Source organism: Pristiophorus japonicus, chromosome 1 (genome assembly GCF_044704955.1).
Source record: "Pristiophorus japonicus isolate sPriJap1 chromosome 1, sPriJap1.hap1, whole genome shotgun sequence".
In the NCBI taxonomy this organism is placed as follows: domain Eukaryota; kingdom Metazoa; phylum Chordata; class Chondrichthyes; family Pristiophoridae; genus Pristiophorus; species Pristiophorus japonicus.
In genome coordinates, this window is record NC_091977.1 from 2,482,085 (window position 1) to 2,502,039 (window position 19,955).

Here is a 19,955-nt window from a genome sequence, read left to right on the forward strand (position 1 = left end):
AGTTCCCACAGTGTCTTTTGGGACAGCACTACGAGCTTGTTGCACTCTGTCTGAGCTCTTCTGTAAAGGGTCACTGCAGCTATTTAGTGCAGCAATCATTTAGCAGCTCCTAGAGTGAGAGCCTCGTCAATAGGTAAACAGGCAGAGCTGGGCTGTAGTTCAGAGGATTATATTACACAGAATATACATCAGAGAATATGGCCATTCGGCCCCACTAGCCTGTGCTGGTGTTTATGCTCCAGACGCAACTCCTCCCATTGCAACTTAACATAAGAACATAGAAATAGGAACAGGAGTAGGCCATACGTCTCCTCGAGCCTGTTCTGCCATTTAATACAATCATGTCTGATCTGATCATGGACTCACCTCGCTATGTTGCAAAAAGCAAGAACCCAGGGGCGAGAAGGGGTAAAGTTGCAAGACATGAGAGCTTTACTTAGTGGGGTGGGACCTGCAATGCTTCAGGATCTCCACTTTTCCTCATCTCCTTTCTGTCTTTTGCTTTTGTCTCCTTTTTCCCTCTGTCTCCCTGCATTGGTTCCCATCCCCCTGCCATATTAGTTTAACTCCTCCCCAACAGCACTAGCAAACACTCCCCCTAGGACATTGGTTCCGGTCCTGCCCAGGTGCAGACCATCCAGTTTGTACTGGTTCCACCTCTCCCAGAACCGGTTCCAATGTCCCAGGAATTTGAATCCCTCACAAACAACGGTCCGGATATAAAAGGGGTTAGAGGGTCCAGTAAGGAGGAGGAACTATGGGAAATCCTTATTCGTCGGGAAATTGTGTTGGGGAAATTGATGGGATTGAAGGCCGACAAATCCCTAGGGCCTGATGGACTGCATCCAAGAGTACTTGAGGAGGTGGCCTTGGAAATAGCGGATGCATTGACAGTCATTTTCTAACCTTCCATTGACTCTGGATCAGTTCCTATCGAGTGGAGGGTAGCCAATGTAATCCCACTTTTTAAAAAAGGAGGGAGAGAGGAAACACGGAATTATAGACCGGTCAGCCTGACCTCAGTAGTGGGTAAAATGATGGAATCAATTATTAAGGATGTCATAGCAGTACATTTGGAAAGAGGTGACATGATAGGTCCAAGTCAGCATGGATATGTGAAAGGGAAATCATGCTTGACAAATCTTCTGGAATTTTTTGAGGATGTTTCCAGTAGAGTGGACAAGGGAGAACCAGTTGATGTGGTATATTTGGACTTTCAGAAGGCTTTCGACAAGGTCCCACACAAGAGATTAATGTGCAAAGTTAAAGCACATGGGATTGGGGGTAGTGTGCTGACATGGATTGAGAACGGCTTGTCAGACAGGAAGCAAAGAGTAGGAGTAAATTGGGACTTTTCAGAATGGCAGGCAGTGACTAGTGGAGTACCGCAAGGTTCTGTGCTGGGGCCCCAGCTGTTTACACTGTACATTAATGATTTAGACGAGGGGATTAAATGTAGTATCTCCAAATTTGCGGATGACACTAAGTTGGGTGGCAGTGTGAGCTGCGAGGAGGATGCTATGAGGCTGCAGAGCGACTTGGATAGGTTAGGTGAGTGGGCAAATGCATGGCAGATGAAGTATAATGTGGATAAATGTGTGGTTATCCACTTTGGTGGTAAAAACAGAGAGACAGACTATTATCTGAATGCTGACAGATTAGGAAAAGGGGAGGTGCAACGAGACCTGGGTGTTATGGTACATCAGTCATTGAAGGTTGGCATGCAGGCTCCAGCAGGCGGTTAAGAAAGCAAATGGCATGTTGGCCTTCATAGTGAGGGGATTTGAGTACAGGGGCAGGGAGGTGTTGCTACAGTTGTACAGGGCCTTGGTGAGGCCACACCTGGAGTATTGTGTACAGTTTTGGTCTCTTAACCTGAGGAAGGACATTCGTGCTATTGAGGGAGTGCAGCGAAGGTTCACCAGACTGATTCCCGGGATGGCGGGACTGACCTATCAAGAAAGACTGGATAAACTGGGCTTGTATTCACTGGAGTTCAGAAGAATGAGAGGGGACCTCATCAAAATGTTTAAAATTCTGATGGGTTTAGACAGGTTAGATGCAGGAAGAATGTCCCCAATGTTGGGGAAGTCCAGAACCAGGGGTCACAAACAAAGGATAAGTGGTAAGCCATTTAGGACCGAGATGAGGAGAAACTTCTTCACCCAGAGAGTGGTGAACCTGTGGAATTCTCTACCACAGAAAGTTGTTGAGGCCAATTCACTAAATATATTCTAAAAGGAGTGAGATGAAGTCCTTACTACTAGGGGGATCAAGGGGTATGGCGACAAAGCAGGAATGGGCTACTGAAGTTATATGTTCAGCCATGAACTCTTTGAATGGCGGTGCAGGCTCGAAGGGCTGAATGGCCTACTCCTGCACTTATTTTCTATGTTTCTCTGTTTCTATGTTTCTTAATACGTTTGCCCAATGAAGGTGTAATACTCTGAGATGTCATCATCATCATAGGCAGTCCCTCGAAACGAGGATGACTTGCTTCCACGTCGAAAAGGGATGTGTTCACAGGTGTTTCAATGAAGGACCTAATATTCCAGATCCCAATCTACATCCTGAAGGGTGGAAGATGCCTGTGCGTGGATGTTTTAACGTGAGATGGCTGTTGTACACCAGCCACCACACAGGCTTGACAGAACTAGGTCTTGGTCCAGTGGCAAGGGTTAACCAAGACGACTGGAGACCTGCTCTGCTGCGTGGACCTAGTGCACACACATGTCACAGTGTGGGCTGGCCCTTGCTGCCCCAGGGCCCCCGCCTCTTCTGGGCTCTGAACTCTTGCATCTCCTGGGCCCCGATCACATCGCTCTACGGAGATGTAGGCAGTCAGGGGATATATCTGAGAAACAGAGGGTGCACACAATTCTGCGAGCTTTAGGGAATCACTGGGGAAAATGGTAGCTTTTCAAACAACTTTCAGGTTTCTGCTTGGTGGAATAATATTTGTGATATTTGTTGCTCACTCAAGGCCGCAGTTGATAAAGTGGCTTGCATTATTACCAGGGGAAGGAGCTCGGAAAGCAGGGAAACGTATATTCCAGTTCTGAAAAGTTTGGGAAGTAATTGAATTGATGTGTCATTATGGTGATGATACACATCGAGAGATTATATTCACTCGTACCCACTTTAGTAGTTCTGGAAGTAGCTGCCTGGGGTGTGGATGAGAGTATTGGTATATGATTGACAATGGTAGGACATTAGTATCAGAGAGTATCCCAGTCATGGATTGAGACAGGTGTTACAGCGATGGAAGGCAGAAGGACCTGAGTACATGAATTCCATGAGGAATTTCTTGAAAGTAGCAGGACTAGGTTGTGTCTGGATCCTGACCCGTCAGTTGATAGAGGACAGCGATAGACTGGATAAATAATTAGAACAATAAAAAAAGATTGAAGAATCAGGAAAAGGAAGCAAAAGTCAGAGCAAGGAATGATACGTCGATTCAGTTGGTGAGGTCGGGGGTAGATGCCCCAGGTGAGGGACGACAGATATAAGAATTCCGTGCCTCAACCATATATCTCATTACTTTAGGACCCTTCATTCAGGAAAGGGGTAGCCATACCCTGATCCAGGCACGTGTGAAAGGACAGCGGGAAATTGAAACAGGGTGCGGCGGACAAATGAAGGTTGAGGTGATGCTGGAGGAGGGAGATTTCCCTCTTCACAGACAGTACCCTATCACCACCGAGGCACGAGGAGCAATTACTCAACAGTTAGAGATGAAAGCAGTGTATCATAGAATCATAAAATCATGGAAATTTACAGCACGGAAGGAGGCCATTTCGGCCCATTGTGTCTGCTCCGGCTGACCGAGAGCTATCCAGCCTAATCCCACTTTCCAGCTCTTGGTCCGTAACCCTGTAAGTTACGACACTTTAAGTGCACATCCAAGTGTTTGTTCTGCCTCTACCACCCTTTCAGGTAGTGATTTCTAGACTTGCCCCACCCTCTGGGTAGAGATGTTTCCCTAATATCTCCTCTAAACCACCCACCAATTACTTGAAATCTATGACCTCTGGTTGTTGACCCCTCTGCCAAGGGAAGCAGGTCCTTCCTATCCACTCTATCCTGGCCCCTCATAATTTTATACACCTCAATCAGATCTCCCCTTAGCCTCCTCTGTTCCAAAGAAAACAGACCCAACATTTCCAAGCTTTCCTCATAGCCAAAATTCTCCAGTACAGGTAACATTCTTGTAAATCTCCTCTGCACCATTTCCAGTGCAATCACATCGTTCCTGTAATGTGGTGACCTGAACTGCAAACAGTATTCCAGCTGTGGCCTAACCAGTGTTTTATACAGTTCAAGCATAACGTCCTTGCTCTTGTATTCCATGCCTCGACTAATAAAGGTAAGTATTCCATGTGAATTCTAATCCACTTTATCTACCTGGCATGCTACCTTCTGTGAGTCTAATGTCCCTTTATTCCTCTACACTTTTCCATGTCGTACCGATTATTTTGTATTCCTTTGCCTTGTTGGAGCTCCACAGATGCATTGTCTCACAGGTATCTGGATTGAATTCAATTTATCACTGTTCTGCCCACCTGACCAATATATTGATATATTGCTGCAATCCACAGCTTTCTTCTTCATTATCAACCACACGGCCTATGTCAGTTTAATACTTCAAACTTCTTCATCAAACACCCAATGTTAAAGTCAAAGTCAAATTCATTAAAATATACCACAAAAAGCAAGGGACCCAGCACAGAGCCCTGTGGAACCCCATTGGATACAGGCGTCCAGACACAAAATCACCCATCAGCCATGACCCTTTTATTCCTGCCTCTGAGACAATTTTAGATCCAACTTGCCACAGTTCCCTGGGATCCCGTGGGCTATTACTTTTGTCACCAGTCTGCCATGTGGGACCTGATCAAATGCTTTGCTAAAATCCATATATGCTATACCATACGCACTGCCCTCATCGACACACTTGGTTAACTCCTCGACAAATTCAATCACGTTAGTCAGACATGACCTTCCCTTAACAAATCCATGGTGACTGCTCATGATTAATCCATGTCTTTTCAAATGCAGAATTATCCTGTCCCTTAGGATGGTTCCAATAATTGAACCAACACCAATGTTAGGCTGACTGGCATGTAATTATTTGCTCTATTCCATTCTCCCTTTTTAAACAAAGGTACAACAGTAGCATCCTCCAGTCCTCTGGCACCAGCCCTGCAGCCAGAGAGGATTGGGAAATGATGGTAAGAGCCTCTGCTATGTCCTCTTTTGCTTCTCTTTACAGCCTGGGACACATTTCATCTGGGCCTGGGGATTTATCAACTTTCAAAGCTACTAAGCCCCTTAATACTTCCTTTCTGACTATTTGTATCTCGTCCAATATTTCACACATCCCCCTCCTTGCAAAGTCTGCAATGTCCCTCTCTTTTGTGAAAACAGATGCAATGTATTCATTAAGAATCATACCCACGTCTTGTGCCTCCACACACAGATTTCCTTTATGGTCTCGAATAGGCCCCACTCTTTCTCTAGTTATCCTTTTGCTCGTAATGTATTTATAAAACATCTCTGGGATTTCCCTGATTCTACTTGCCAACATTATTTCATGCTCTCTGATGTTTAACTGGTATATTTTTTAATTGCACTCCTGTACTTATACACCTCTAGAGTTTCTACAATATTGACCCACTCTGTGACTCCCCCTGTGTAGTCTGTGTAAGTACAGACCCACTCTATGACTCCCCCTGTGTAGTCTCTGTAAGTACTGACCCACTCTGTGACTCCCCCTGTGTAGTCTCTGTAAGTACTGGCCCACTCTGTGACTCCCCCTGTTTAGTCTCTGTAAGTACAGACCCACTCTGTGATTCCCCCTGTGTAGTCTCTGTAAGTACAGACTCACTCTGTGATTCCCCCTGTGTAGTCTCTGTAAGTACTGACCCATTCTATGATTCCCCTGTGTAGTCTCTGTAAGTACTGACCCACTCTGTGATTCCCCCTGTGTAGTCTCTGTAAGTACTGACCCACTCTGTGATTCCCCCTGTGTAGTCTCTGTAGGCACTGACCCACTCTGTGATTCCCCCTGTGTAGTCTGTGTAAATAATGACCCACTCTGTGATTCACTCTGTGTAGTCTCTGTAAGTAATGACCCACTCTGTGATTCACTCTGTGTAGTCTCTGTAAGTACAGACCCACTCTGTGATTCACTCTGTGTAGTCTCTGTAAGTACTGACCCACTCTGTGATTCCCCCTGTGTAGTCTCTGTAAGTACTGACCCACTCTGTGACTCCCCTGTGGAGCATCCATAAGTGTAGATGCATTCTGTGACTCGTACTCTCGAGTCACTCTGAACACAGACCCGTTCTGGCTCCTCTGTGCATGCCCTGTTAGTACGGAGACACTTCCTTTGTCCCACAGTGAATCTCTGTAAGTACAGACCCCTCTATGGTTACACCTGTGGAGTCTCTATAAGTAGAAATCCATTCTGTGATTTCTACAGTGAATCTGAACATACAGCCCCACTCTATGACACAACTGTGTTTTACCTGTAAATAAAACCAGCTCTGTAAGTCCCCTGTGGACTCTCTGTAAGTGCAGAGCCAAGCAGTGATTCACGGAGTGTAACTCTGTAAGTATATACACACTCTGTGTCTCCCCCTGTAGGGTCTGTGTAATTACAGAACCAATCTGTGCTCCTGTGTATTCTCTGCAGGTATTGGCCCATTCTGTGATTCCCACGATGCATTTTTACGTGCAGTGCCACTCTGCCACTATCACAGTGGAGTCTCCGTGCATACAGACCGATTCGTGTCCGCTGTGGAGACGCTGTAATTTCAGTCCCACTCTGTGACTCCCTTGTGGAGTATTTGTCAGTACAGATTGACTCGGTGACTCCCCCTGCAGATTCTCTGTAAGTACTGACCCAATCTGTGACTTGCCCTGTGCAGTCTCTGCATTTATATACCCACTATGTGACTCCCCCTCTGTAGTCTCTCTAATTATACACCCACTCTGTGACTTCCGTTCCGTAGTCTCTGTAATTATATATCCACTCTGTTCGTCGCCCTCTGCAGTCTCTGTACTCAGTGAACGCCTTTGGTGTCAATATTAGCATATACACATTCTGTGACACCGATATTGAATCTCTGTAAACACAGTGCATCTCTGTGGCTTCCCACTTGGGGTCTCTGTAAGTACAGACCCAATCTGTGATTCCCACAGTGATTCTGTACATAGAAACATAGAAAATAGGTGCAGGAGTAGGCCATTCGGCCCCTCGAGCCTGCACCACCATTCAACATGATCATGGCTGATCATTCACCTCAGGACTCCTTTCCCACTTTCTCTCCATACCCCTTGATCCCTTTAGCCGTAAGGGCCATATCTAACTCCCTCTTGAATATATCAATGAACTGACATCAACGACTCTCTGCGGCAGGGAATTCCACAGGTTAACAACTCTCTGTGTGAAGAGGTTTCTCCTCATCTCAGTCCTAAATGGCCGACCCCTTATCCTCAGACTGTGTCCCCTGGTTCTGGACTTCCCCAACATCGGGAACATTCTTCCCACATCTAACCTGTCCAGTCCCGTCAGAATCTTGTACGTTTCTATGAGATCCCCTTTCATCCTTCTAAACTCCAATGTATAAAGGCCCAGTTGATCCAGTCTCTCCTCATAGGTCAGTCCAGCCATCCCTGGAATCAGTCTGGTGAACCTTCGCTGCACTCCCTCAATAGCAAGTGCGTCCTTGCTCAGATTAGGAGATCAAAACTGAACACAATATTCCAGGTGAGGCCTCATCAAGGCCCTCTACATTTGCAGTAAGAGCTCCCTGCTCCTGTACTCAAATCCTCTCGCTATGAAGGCCAACATGCCATTTGCCGCCTTCACCGCCTGCTGTACCTGTATGCCAACTTTCAATGACTGATGTACCATGACACCCAGGTCTTGTTGCACCTCCGCTTTTCCTAATCTGCCACCATTCAGATAATATTCTGCCATCGTGTTTTTGCCACCAAAGTGGATAACCTCACATTTATACAGATTCACTGTGGGAATCACAGAGCGGGGCTGTACTTACAGAGACTCAACAGCAGGAGTGACAGACTGGTACTGTACAACACCAGCCTGTCACTCTTACTGTAGAGTCTCTGTATGTACAGAGCCACTCTGTGATTCCCAGAGTGAACCTGTACAGTACCAGCCTGTCACCCCTGCTGTTAAGTCTCGAAGGACAGAGCCAATGTGTGATTCCCACAGTGAATCTGTCCGTACAGTATCACTCTGTCACTTCCACTGTGAAGTCTCCGTGCCTACAAACCTGCTCTGTGACTCCCCTGTTTACTCGCCGTAAGTACAGACCCACTCTGTGACCCCTGTGTACTCGCTGTAAGTACAGACCCACTCTGTGACCCCTGTGTACTCGCTGTAAGTACAGACCCACTCTGTGACCTCTGTGTACTCGCTGTAAGTACAGACCCACTCTGTGACCCCTGTGTACTCGCTGTCAGTACGGACCCACTCTGTGACCCCTGTGTACTCGCTGTCAGTACGGACCCACTCTGTGACCCCTGTGTACTCGCTGTAAGTACAGACCCACTCTGTGACCTCTGTGTACTCGCTGTAAGTACAGACCCACTCTGTGACCCCTGTGTACTCGCTGTAAGTACGGACCCACTCTGTGACCCCTGTGTAGTCGCTGTAAGTACAGACCGACGTTGTGACTCCCCTGTATAGTTACTGTAACTAGTCATCCTGAGCAGATATACAGTGTGACTCCGATATTGAATCCCTATAAATACAGACCCGTTCTATGACTCTCCCAATGGAATATATGTGAGATCAGAAGCACTTTTGACTCTGACATTGAATGTCTGTAAGTGCAGACCCACGATGTGATACCAGTGGGAAGTCTCTGTAAGTACAGATCCATCACCAGCTTACAGTCTTCTACCGCCCTCCATCAGCCTGTGAATCGTGTTGAACACCACTTGCAAGAAGCACTGAGAGTATCAAGGGCACAGAATGTACTGTGGGTGGGGGACTTCAATGTCCATCATCAAGAGTGGCTCTGTAGCACCACTACTGACCGAGCTGGCCCAGTCCTCATGGGCATAATTGCCAAACCGAGCCTGCAGCAGGTGGTGAAAGAACCAACACAAGAAAAATACCTACTTGACCTCGGCCTCCCCAATCTACCTGTCGCGGATGCATCTGTCCATGACTGCATTGATAGCAGTGATCAGCGCACAGTCTTTGTGGAGACTGAGGTAATATTCAATCGTCTTGTGTGCAACTACCACCGTGCTAAATTGAATAGATTCGGAACTGATCTAGCAGCTAAAACCTGGGTATCCATCAGGCATTGTGGGCCATCACCAGCAGCACAATGTTATTCCAGCACAATCTATAATCTCATGGACCGACATATATCTAACTCTATCGTTACCATCAAGCCAGCGGATCAACCCTGGTCCAATGCGGTGTTCAGAGGTGCATGCTGGGAGCAGCACCAGCTGTACCTAAAAACGTGGTGCCAAGCTGGTGATGCTGCAACTCAGGACTACATGCATGCTAACCAGCGGAGGCAGCATGCTACTAACAAAGCTAAGTCATCCCACAATTAATGGATCAGATTAAAGATCTGCAGTCCTGCCAATCCAGCTGGGAATGATAGTGGACCATTAAACAACTAACGGGAGGAGGAAGCTCCATGAATATCCCTATCCTCAATGATGATGGAGCCCAGCACACAAGTGCAAAAGACAAGGCTGAATCGTGTAGAACCATCTTCAGCCAGAAATGCAGAGTGGATTATCCATGTCATCCTCCTCCAGAGGTAAACTCATCACAGAAGCCAGTCTTCACTCCTGGTGATATCAAGAAACAGCAGCGTGCGCTGGATACAGCAAAGACTATGGGACCTGAAAACTTCCCGAAAGTCGTGCTGAAGACTTGTGCTCCAGAAGTAGCCGTGCCTTTAGACAAGCTGTTCCAGTACAGCTACAACACTGGCGTCTCTCCGACAATGTGGAAATCTGCCCAGGTATGTCCTGTCCACAAAGAGCAGGACAAATCCAATCCAGACAATTACCACTCCATCAGTCTACTCTCAATAATCAGCAAAGTGATAGAAGGTCTCATCAACCGTACAATCAAATGACACTTACTCACTAATAGCCTTGCTCACAGAAGCTAGTTTGTGTACCGCCAGGACCAGTCGGCTCCAGACCCCATTACAGGCTTGGTCCAAACATGGACTAAAGAGCTGAATTCCAGAGGTAAGGTGAGAGTGACTGCCCTTGACATCAAGGCAGCATTTGACTGAGTGTGGCACCAAGCAGCCCTAGTAAAATTGAAGTCAATGGGAATCAGGGGGGAAACTCTCCATTGGCTGGAGTCACAGCTAGAACAAAGGAAGATGGTTGTGGTGGTTGTAGGTCAATTATCACAGCCCCAGGACATCATTGCAGGAGTTCCTCAGGGCAGTGTCCTAAGCTCAACCATCTTCAGCTGCTTCATCAATGACCCTCCCTCCATCATAATGTCACAAGTGGGTATGATTGCACAATGTTCAGTTCCGTTCGCAACTCCTCCGAAAATGATGCAGTCCATGCCACATGCAGCAAGACGTGGACAACATTCAAGCTCGGGCTGTAAAGTGGCAAGTTATATTCACACCACACAAGTGCCAGGCAATGACCATCTCCAACAAGCGAGAGTCTAACCACCTCCCACTGATATTCAACGGGCTTTCCATCGCTGAATCCCCCAATCGTCGACATCCTGGGGGTTACCATTGACCAGAAACTTAACTGGATGAACCAAACCTTGGTAATAGGAACACATCAGATGCAGATTATTCTGCATCACTCTCGAATCCCCAAGGCTTTCCTCCATCTACAAGGCACATGTCAGGAGTGTGATGGAATATGCTCCAATTGCCTGGATGAGTGCAGCACCAAAAACACTCAAGAAGCTCAACACCATCAAGGACAAAGCAGCCCGCATGATTTGTATCCCATCCAACCCCTTAATCATTCACTCCCTCCACCACTGTCGCACCGTGGCTGTAGTGTAGACCATCTATAAGGCGCACTGTGACAACTCACCAATGCTTCTTTGGCAGCACCTCCCAAATACTCAAATTCTACCATCTAGATGGACAAGGGGAGCAGGCACATGGGAACACCACCACCTGCCAGTTCCCCTCGATGTTACACACCATCCAGACTTGGAAATATATCGACGTTCTTTCATCGCTGCTCGGTCTAAATCCTGGAACTCCATCCTTTACAGCATTGTGAGTGAACCTTCAACACATGGACTGCAGTGATGCAAGGTCAGTTATGGTTGGGCAATAAATGCTGGCCTTACCAATGACACCAACATACCAATAATGTCTGCTAGAGGTAGACTGGGGAGGATGAGTTCAAGTATGTGTTCCCCTGGTGTTGGTTCTCTCACCATGTGCTGCATGCCTAGTCTGGCAGCTATGTCCTTCAGGACTCGGCTGGCTCTGTCAGTAGTGGATCTACTGAGCCAGTCTTGGCGATGGACATTGAAATCTGCAACTCAGGGTACATTCTCTGACGTTGCTACTCTCAATTCTTCTTCCAAGTGTTGTTCAACATGGAGGAGTGCTGATTCCTCAACTGAGGGAGGGCGATATGTGGTAAACAGCATGGGGTTTCCTTGTCCTAATTGTTTGACCTAATTCCATAAGAACTCATGTGGTCCAGAGTCAATGTTTGGAATCTCAGAGCCAATCCTTTCCGACTGCACAAAAATGTGACCCAACTTCCCTGGGGCGGTGGAAGAGGACCTAGACTGGGATGGTGTTGGGAGAATCCAGAATGTTGACTGCTAGATATGGTTCTCAGAATAAGATTACGATTAGGTGAGACTTCAATGTTTTGAGAGCGTTTCATGGAGTATTGAGATATTTACACGGTATTTATCTCAATGGTTAATATTTTAAGCAATTTCCTTTGATTCCATGGGATAAAACCTTTGCTCCTTTTATTATTCCTCCCCTCGATAAATGAGACGCTTGACTGGGTAAGGTCATTCTTCACAAATAACCTGTTGTTCTTGTTCGAGTGTCAGACAATATAGAATGTCCCGGGAATGAAATTCCGAGACTGAAGTGGAAGCACTATAATCTAGCGGGCCTTAGGAATGGAATTCCTGGATTGAGGCTGGATCTGTGTCATGTACGCAAGTCCCATTGATCCCATTACAGCGATCATCTCTCAGATGCCATTTGGGAACATTTATTGATTGGGATTGTGTTTAGCCTGATGGCCTGGGATCCAATGCATCAGAGAACAAGATTGCTGCAATCCGTCTTTTCATCTTTTATCCCTCCCTTTGTTTCTGTCACTTTCTCATCTTTTATTCTCAGTTTTAATTCAATACAGGAATATAAATTCTGTTCTCTCTGTCCTCCGTATTTTATGGGTGGGTGAAGAATCACATATTATCTCACTTTTAATGTAAAACTGTGTACAATACGGTGAGCTAGATGAAGTTGCAGTAAAGTACTGTGGTGACAATGGTTCAATTAGTCTGTTTGTTCAATGACTGTAATTAATGTCAGTTACAGTGACGCCTAATGATGTCATTCGGGGATTTCCCTCTGCTCTATGGAAGGACCTCCCTTCAATGTTTCACCTCACACAATCAGCGCGTTGCCTCCAGCACAGATACCAGAAGTGACTCACAGAAGGGTAGTCATGGTTGTGCCTCCCGCCCCACCACCGCCTCCCATTACTGATGATTTGCAATTCATTCTTGATAGATGGCTTCTTGAAGCGAAGATAAGAATAGCACTGTTTGAAATACAATATATTTACTATCCTCTACTCGCTGCTGCTGGTGTTCCTAGTAAGTAGCTATTTTCAGTTATTAATTATATCAACCATGTTTCAGTCCAATATCATTCTTGCGATATACCAGGGAATAATCAGTTATTCATGGTATTCTGCCTGTCAAGTTGTTGCATTTTGCGAATACACGTGTTGTTGTTTAAAAATACTGGCACATCCTCGGTGTTGTTGGTGTCCCTGGTTAGTCTCTGTATCCAGCTTTCATTCTATCAATTAAATTTCACAGCATTACTGTTTTTGTCATTTACTATCCCTCCTTCACTGTTGTTGGGATTCCTCTTGGAATTCGGATCCAGCAATTAATCCTGTAATTCGCATTTCCCTGTATGACTATTAGTGTCATTTACCCACCTCCCACAACCTCGCTGCTGTTAGTGTCCCTGGTACCTCGCTGTTAGTGTATCTGGTATCTCACTGTCAGCATATCCAGTACCTCACTGTTAGTGTCCCTGTTACCTCACTGTTATTGTCCCTGGTACCTTGCTGTTAGTGTCCCTGGTACCTCATTATTAGTGTCCCTGGTACCTCACTGTTAGTGTATCTGATACCTCGTTGTTAGTGTCCCTGGTACCTCGCTGTTAGTGTATCTGGTACCTCACTGTTAGTGTATCTGGTACCTCGCTGCAAGTGTATCTGATACCTCGCTGTTAGTGTCCCTGGTACCTCACTGTTAGTGTATCTGGTACCTCGCTGTTAGTGTCCCCGGTACATCGCTGTTTGTGTCCCTGGTATCTCGCTGTTAGTGTCCCTGGTACCTTGCTGTTAGTGTCCCTGGTACCTCATTATTAGTGTCCCTGGTACCTCACTGTTAGTGTATCTGGTACCTCGCTGTTAGTGTATCTGGTCCCTCACTGTTAGTGTATCTGGTACCTCGCTGCAAGTGTATCTGATACCTCGCTGTTAGTGTCCCTGGTACCTCACTGTTAGTGTATCTGGTACCTCGCTGTTAGTGTCCCCGGTACATCGCTGTTAGTGTCCCTGGTACCTCGCTGTTAGTGTCCCTGGTACCTCACTGTTAGTGTATCTGGTACCTCGCAGCTAGTGTCCCTTGTACCTCGCTGTTAGTGTTCCTGGTACCTCGCAGCTAGTGTCCCTCGTACCTCACTGTTAGTGAATCTGGTTCCTCGCTGTTAGTGTCCCTGGTACCTCGCTGTTAGTGTCCCTGGTACCTCGCAGCTAGTGTCCCTCGTACCTCACTGTTAGTGTATCTGGTACCTCGATATTAGTGTCCCTGGTTCCTCGCTGTTAGTGTATCTGGTACCTCACTGTTAGTGTATCTGGTACCTCGCTGTTAGTGCCCCTGGTACCTCGCTGTTAGTGTATCTGGTACCTCACTGTTAGTGTATCTTTTACCTCGCTGTTGGTGTCCCTGGTTCCTCGCTGTTAGTGTCCCTGGTTCCTCGCTGTTTGTGCATCTGGTACCTCACTGTTAGAACATAAGAACATAAGAACATAAGAATTAGGAACAGGAGTAGGCAATCTAGCCCCTCGAACCAGCTCCGCCATTCAAAAAGATCATGGCTGATCTGGCCGTGGACTCAGCTCCACTTACCCGCCCGCTCCCCATAACCCGTAATTCCCTTATTGGTTAAAAATCTATCTATCTGTGATTTGAATACATTCAATGAGCTAGCCTCAACTGCTTCCTTGGGCCGAGAATTCCACAGATTCACCACCCACTGGGAGAAGAAATTCCTTCTCAACTTGGTTTTAAATTGGCTCCCCCGTTTTTTGAGGCTGTGCCCCAGAGTTCTAGTCTCTCCGACCGGTGGAAACAACCTCTCTGCCTCTATCTTGTCTATCCCTTTCATTTTTTTAAAAGTTTCTATAAGATCACCCCTCATCCTTCTGACCTCCAACGAATAAAGTCCCAGTCTACTCAATCTATCATCATAAGGTAACCCCCTCATCTCCAGAATCAGCCTCGTGAATCGTTTCTGTACCGCCTCCATAGCTAGTATATCCTTCCTTAAGTAAGGTGACCAAAACTGCACGCAGTACTCCAGGTGCGGCCCCACCAATACCCTGTACAGTTGCAGCAGGACCTCCCTGCTTTTGTACTCCATCCCTCTCGCAATGAAGGCCAACATTCCATTCACCTTCCTGATTACCTGCTGCACCTGCAAAATAACTTTTTGGGATTCATGCACAAGGACCCCCAGGTCCCTCTGCATCTCAGCATGTTGTAATTTCTCCCCATTCAAATAATATTCCCTTTTACTATTTTTATTTCCAAGGTGGATGACCTCACAGTTTCCGATATTGTATTCCATCTGCCAAACCTTAGCCCATTCGCTTAATCTATCTAAATATCTTTGCCGCATTTCTGTGTCCTCGACACAACCCGCTTTCCCTCTAATCTTTGTGTCATCTGCAAATTTTGTTACACTACACTGTTATCTCGCTTTTAGTGTATCTGGTACCTCGCTGTTAGTGTCCCCAGTACCTCGCTGTTAGTGTATCTGGTACCTCACTGTTAGTGTCCCTGGTACCTCACTGTTAGTGTCCCTGGTACCTCACTGTTAGTGTCCCTGGTACCTCGCTGTTAGCGTCCCTGGTACCTCGCTGTTAGTGTATCTCGTACCTTGCTGTTAGTGTATCTCGTACCTCACTGTTAGTGTCCCTGGGACCTCATTGTTGGTGTATCTGGTACCTCACTGTTAGTGTATCTGGTACCTCGCTGTTAGTGTCCCTGGTACCTCACTGTTAGTGTCCCTGGTACCTCGCTGTTAGTGTATCTGGTACCTCACTGTTAGTGTATCTGGTACCTAACTGTTAGTGTATCTAGTACCTCACTGTTCATGTATCTGGTACTTCGCTGTTAGTGTCCCTGGTACCTCGCTGTTATTGTCCGTGGAACCTCGATGTTATTGTCCCTGGTACCTCGATGTTAGTTTATCTCGTACCTCACTGTAAGTGTTTCTGGTATCTCACTGTTAGTGTACCTGGTACATCGCTGTTAGTGTATCTGGCACCTTGCTGTTAGTGTATCTGGTATCTCGCTGTTAGTGTCCCTGGTACCTCGCTGTTAGTGTATCTGGTACCTCGCTGTTAGTGTCCCTGGTACCTCGCTGTTAGTGTCCCTGGGACCTCACTGTTAGTGTCTCTGGTACCTTCCTGTTAGTGTCCCTGGTACCTCACTGTTAGTGTCCATGGTACCTCACTGTTAGTGTATCTGGTACCTCACTGTTAGTGTCCCTGGTACCTCGCTGTTAGTGTATCTGGTACATCACTGTTAGTGTCCCTGGTACCTCACTGTTAGTGTCCCTGGTACCTCACTGTTAGTGTATCTGGTACCTCACTGTTAGTGTATCTGGCACCTCCCTGTTAGTGTATCTGGTACCTCACTGTTAGTGTATCTGGTACCTCACTGTTAGTGTATCTGGTACCTCACTTTTAGTGTCCCTGGTACCTCGCTGTTAGTGTATCTCTTACCTCGATGTTAGTGTATACGGTACCTCGCTGTTAGTGTCCCTGATACCTCACTGTTAGTGTATCTGGTACCTCACTGTTAGTGTCCCTGGTACCTCGCTGTTAGTGTCCCTGGTAACTCGCTGTTAGTGTCCCTGATACCTCACTGTTAGTGTATCTGGTACCTCGCTGTTAGTGTATCTGGTACCTCACTTTTAGTGTATCTGGTACCTCGCTGTTTGTGTATCTGGTACCTCACTGTTAGTGTATCTGGTACCTCACTGTTAGTGTCCCTGGTACTTCGCTGTTAGTGTATCTGGTACATCACTGTTAGTGTCCCTGGTACCTCACTGTTAGTGTCCCTGGTACCTCACTGTTAGTGTATCTGGTACCTCACTGTTAATGTATCTGATACCTCACTGTTAGTGTATCTGGTACCTCACTGTTAGTGTATCTGGTACCTCACTGTTAGTGTATCTGGTACCTCGCTGTTAGTGCCCCTGGTACCTCGCTGTTAGTGTATCTGGTACCTCACTGTTAGTGTATCTTTTACCTCGCTGTTGGTGTCCCTGGTTCCTCGCTGTTAGTGTCCCTGGTTCCTCGCTGTTTGTGCATCTGGTACCTCACTGTTAGAACATAAGAACATAAGAACATAAGAATTAGGAACAGGAGTAGGCAATCTAGCCCCTCGAACCAGCTCCGCCATTCAAAAAGATCATGGCTGATCTGGCCGTGGACTCAGCTCCACTTACCCGCCCGCTCCCCATAACCCGTAATTCCCTTATTGGTTAAAAATCTATCTATCTGTGATTTGAATACATTCAATGAGCTAGCCTCAACTGCTTCCTTGGGCCGAGAATTCCACAGATTCACCACCCACTGGGAGAAGAAATTCCTTCTCAACTTGGTTTTAAATTGGCTCCCCCGTTTTTTGAGGCTGTGCCCCCGAGTTCTAGTCTCTCCGACCGGTGGAAACAACCTCTCTGCCTCTATCTTGTCTATCCCTTTCATTTTTGTAAAAGTTTCTATAAGATCACCCCTCATCCTTCTGACCTCCAACGAATAAAGTCCCAGTCTACTCAATCTATCATCATAAGGTAACCCCCTCATCTCCAGAATCAGCCTCGTGAATCGTTTATGTACCGCCTCCATAGCTAGTATATCCTTCCTTAAGTAAGGTGACCAAAACTGCACGCAGTACTCCAGGTGCGGCCCCACCAATACCCTGTACAGTTGCAGCAGGACCTCCCTGCTTTTGTACTCCATCCCTCTCGCAATGAAGGCCAACATTCCATTCACCTTCCTGATTACCTGCTGCACCTGCAAAATAACTTTTTGGGATTCATGCACAAGGACCCCCAGGTCCCTCTGCATCTCAGCATGTTGTAATTTCTCCCCATTCAAATAATATTCCCTTTTACTATTTTTATTTCCAAGGTGGATGACCTCACAGTTTCCGATATTGTATTCCATCTGCCAAACCTTAGCCCATTCGCTTAATCTATCTAAATATCTTTGCCGCATTTCTGTGTCCTCGACACAACCCGCTTTCCCTCTAATCTTTGTGTCATCTGCAAATTTTGTTACACTACACTGTTATCTCGCTTTTAGTGTATCTGGTACCTCGCTGTTAGTGTCCCCAGTACCTCGCTGTTAGTGTATCTGGTACCTCACTGTTAGTGTCCCTGGTACCTCACTGTTAGTGTCCCTGGTACCTCACTGTTAGTGTCCCTGGTACCTCGCTGTTAGCGTCCCTGGTACCTCGCTGTTAGTGTATCTCGTACCTTGCTGTTAGTGTATCTCGTACCTCACTGTTGGTGTCCCTGGGACCTCACTGTTGGTGTATCAGGTACCTCACTGTTAGTGTATCTGGTACCTCGCTGTTAGTGTCCCTGGTACCTCACTGTTAGTGTCCCTGGTACCTCGCTGTTAGTGTATCTGGTACCTCACTGTTAGTGTATCTGGTACCTAACTGTTAGTGTATCTAGTACCTCACTGTTCATGTATCTGGTACTTCGCTGTTAGTGTCCCTGGTACCTCGCTGTTATTGTCCGTGGAACCTCGATGTTATTGTCCCTGGTACCTCGATGTTAGTTTATCTCGTACCTCACTGTAAGTGTTTCTGGTATCTCACTGTTAGTGTACCTGGTACATCGCTGTTAGTGTATCTGGCACCTTGCTGTTAGTGTATCTGGTATCTCGCTGTTAGTGTCCCTGGTACCTCGCTGTTAGTGTATCTGGTACCTCGCTGTTAGTGTCCCTGGTACCTCGCTGTTAGTGTCCCTGGGACCTCACTGTTAGTGTCTCTGGTACCTTCCTGTTAGTGTCCCTGGTACCTCACTGTTAGTGTCCATGGTACCTCACTGTTAGTGTATCTGGTACCTCACTGTTAGTGTCCCTGGTACCTCGCTGTTAGTGTATCTGGTACATCACTGTTAGTGTCCCTGGTACCTCACTGTTAGTGTCCCTGGTACCTCACTGTTAGTGTATCTGGTACCTCACTGTTAGTGTATCTGGTACCTCACTGTTAGTGTATCTGGTACCTCACTTTTAGTGTCCCTGGTACCTCGCTGTTAGTGTATCTCTTACCTCGATGTTAGTGTATACGGTACCTCGCTGTTAGTGTCCCTGATACCTCACTGTTAGTGTATCTGGTACCTCACTGTTAGTGTCCCTGGTACCTCGCTGTTAGTGTCCCTGGTACCTCGCTGTTAGTGTCCCTGATACCTCACTGTTAGTGTATCTGGTACCTCGCTGTTAGTGTATCTGGTACCTCACTTTTAGTGTATCTGGTACCTCGCTGTTTGTGTATCTGGTACCTCACTGTTAGTGTATCTGGTACCTCACTGTTAGTGTCCCTGGTACCTCGCTGTTAGTGTATCTGGTACATCACTGTTAGTGTCCCTGGTACCTCACTGTTAGTGTCCCTGGTACCTCACTGTTAGTGTATCTGGTACCTCACTGTTAATGTATCTGATACCTCACTGTTAGTGTATCTGGTACCTCACTGTTAGTGTATCTGGTACCTCACTGTTAGTGTATCTGGTACCTCACTTTTAGTGTCCCTGGTACCTCGCTGTTAGTGTATCTCTTACCTCGATGTTAGTGTATCTGGTACCTCGCTGTTAGTGTCCCTGTTACCTCGCTGTTAGTGTCCCTGATACCTCACTGTTAGTGTATCTGGTACCTCACTGTTAGTGTCCCTGGTACCTCGCTGTTAGTGTCCCTGGTACCTCGCTGTTAGTGTCCCTGATACCTCACTGTTAGTGTCCCTGGTACCTCACTGTTAGTGTCCCTGGTACCTCACTGTTCGTGTATCTGGTACCTCGCTGTTAGTGTATCTGGTACCTCACTGTTAGTGTATCTGGTACCTCGCTGTTTGTGTATCTGGTACCTCACTGTTAGTGTATCTGGTACCTCACTGTTAGAGTCCCTGGTGTTGATTCTGAATTCTTTTCCCTCAATCTGTTTCAGCGAATACAATGAGGCGAACACCAAAGAAGCTTATAACAAAGCAGTCTTTATTCTTTTGTTTCACCGGCCGGGACTTATCCGAAAGAAGGAATGCTCTCCCTCAGAGTGTGCCCACTTCCCTCGGACAAGTGCCGTTACATTGTAAAGTCGCAATGGTTAGACATTTTCAGTACAAGATACAATTAGAGTGACAT

At 46.6% G+C, this 19,955-nt stretch overlaps 1 protein-coding gene across 1 annotated transcript in view; it reads left to right on the forward strand.

The window, feature by feature from the left end:
- Window positions 1–9,698: 9,698 nt before the first annotated feature.
- LOC139261614 (probable G-protein coupled receptor 139) overlaps window positions 9,699–19,955 on the forward strand; it is a 69,333-nt gene continuing 59,076 nt past the window's right edge. Inside the window, exon 1 of the mRNA XM_070877075.1 lies at window positions 9,699–10,031. Coding sequence (XP_070733176.1) covers window positions 9,699–10,031 — 333 coding nt within the window. The remainder of the gene's footprint in view (window positions 10,032–19,955) is intronic.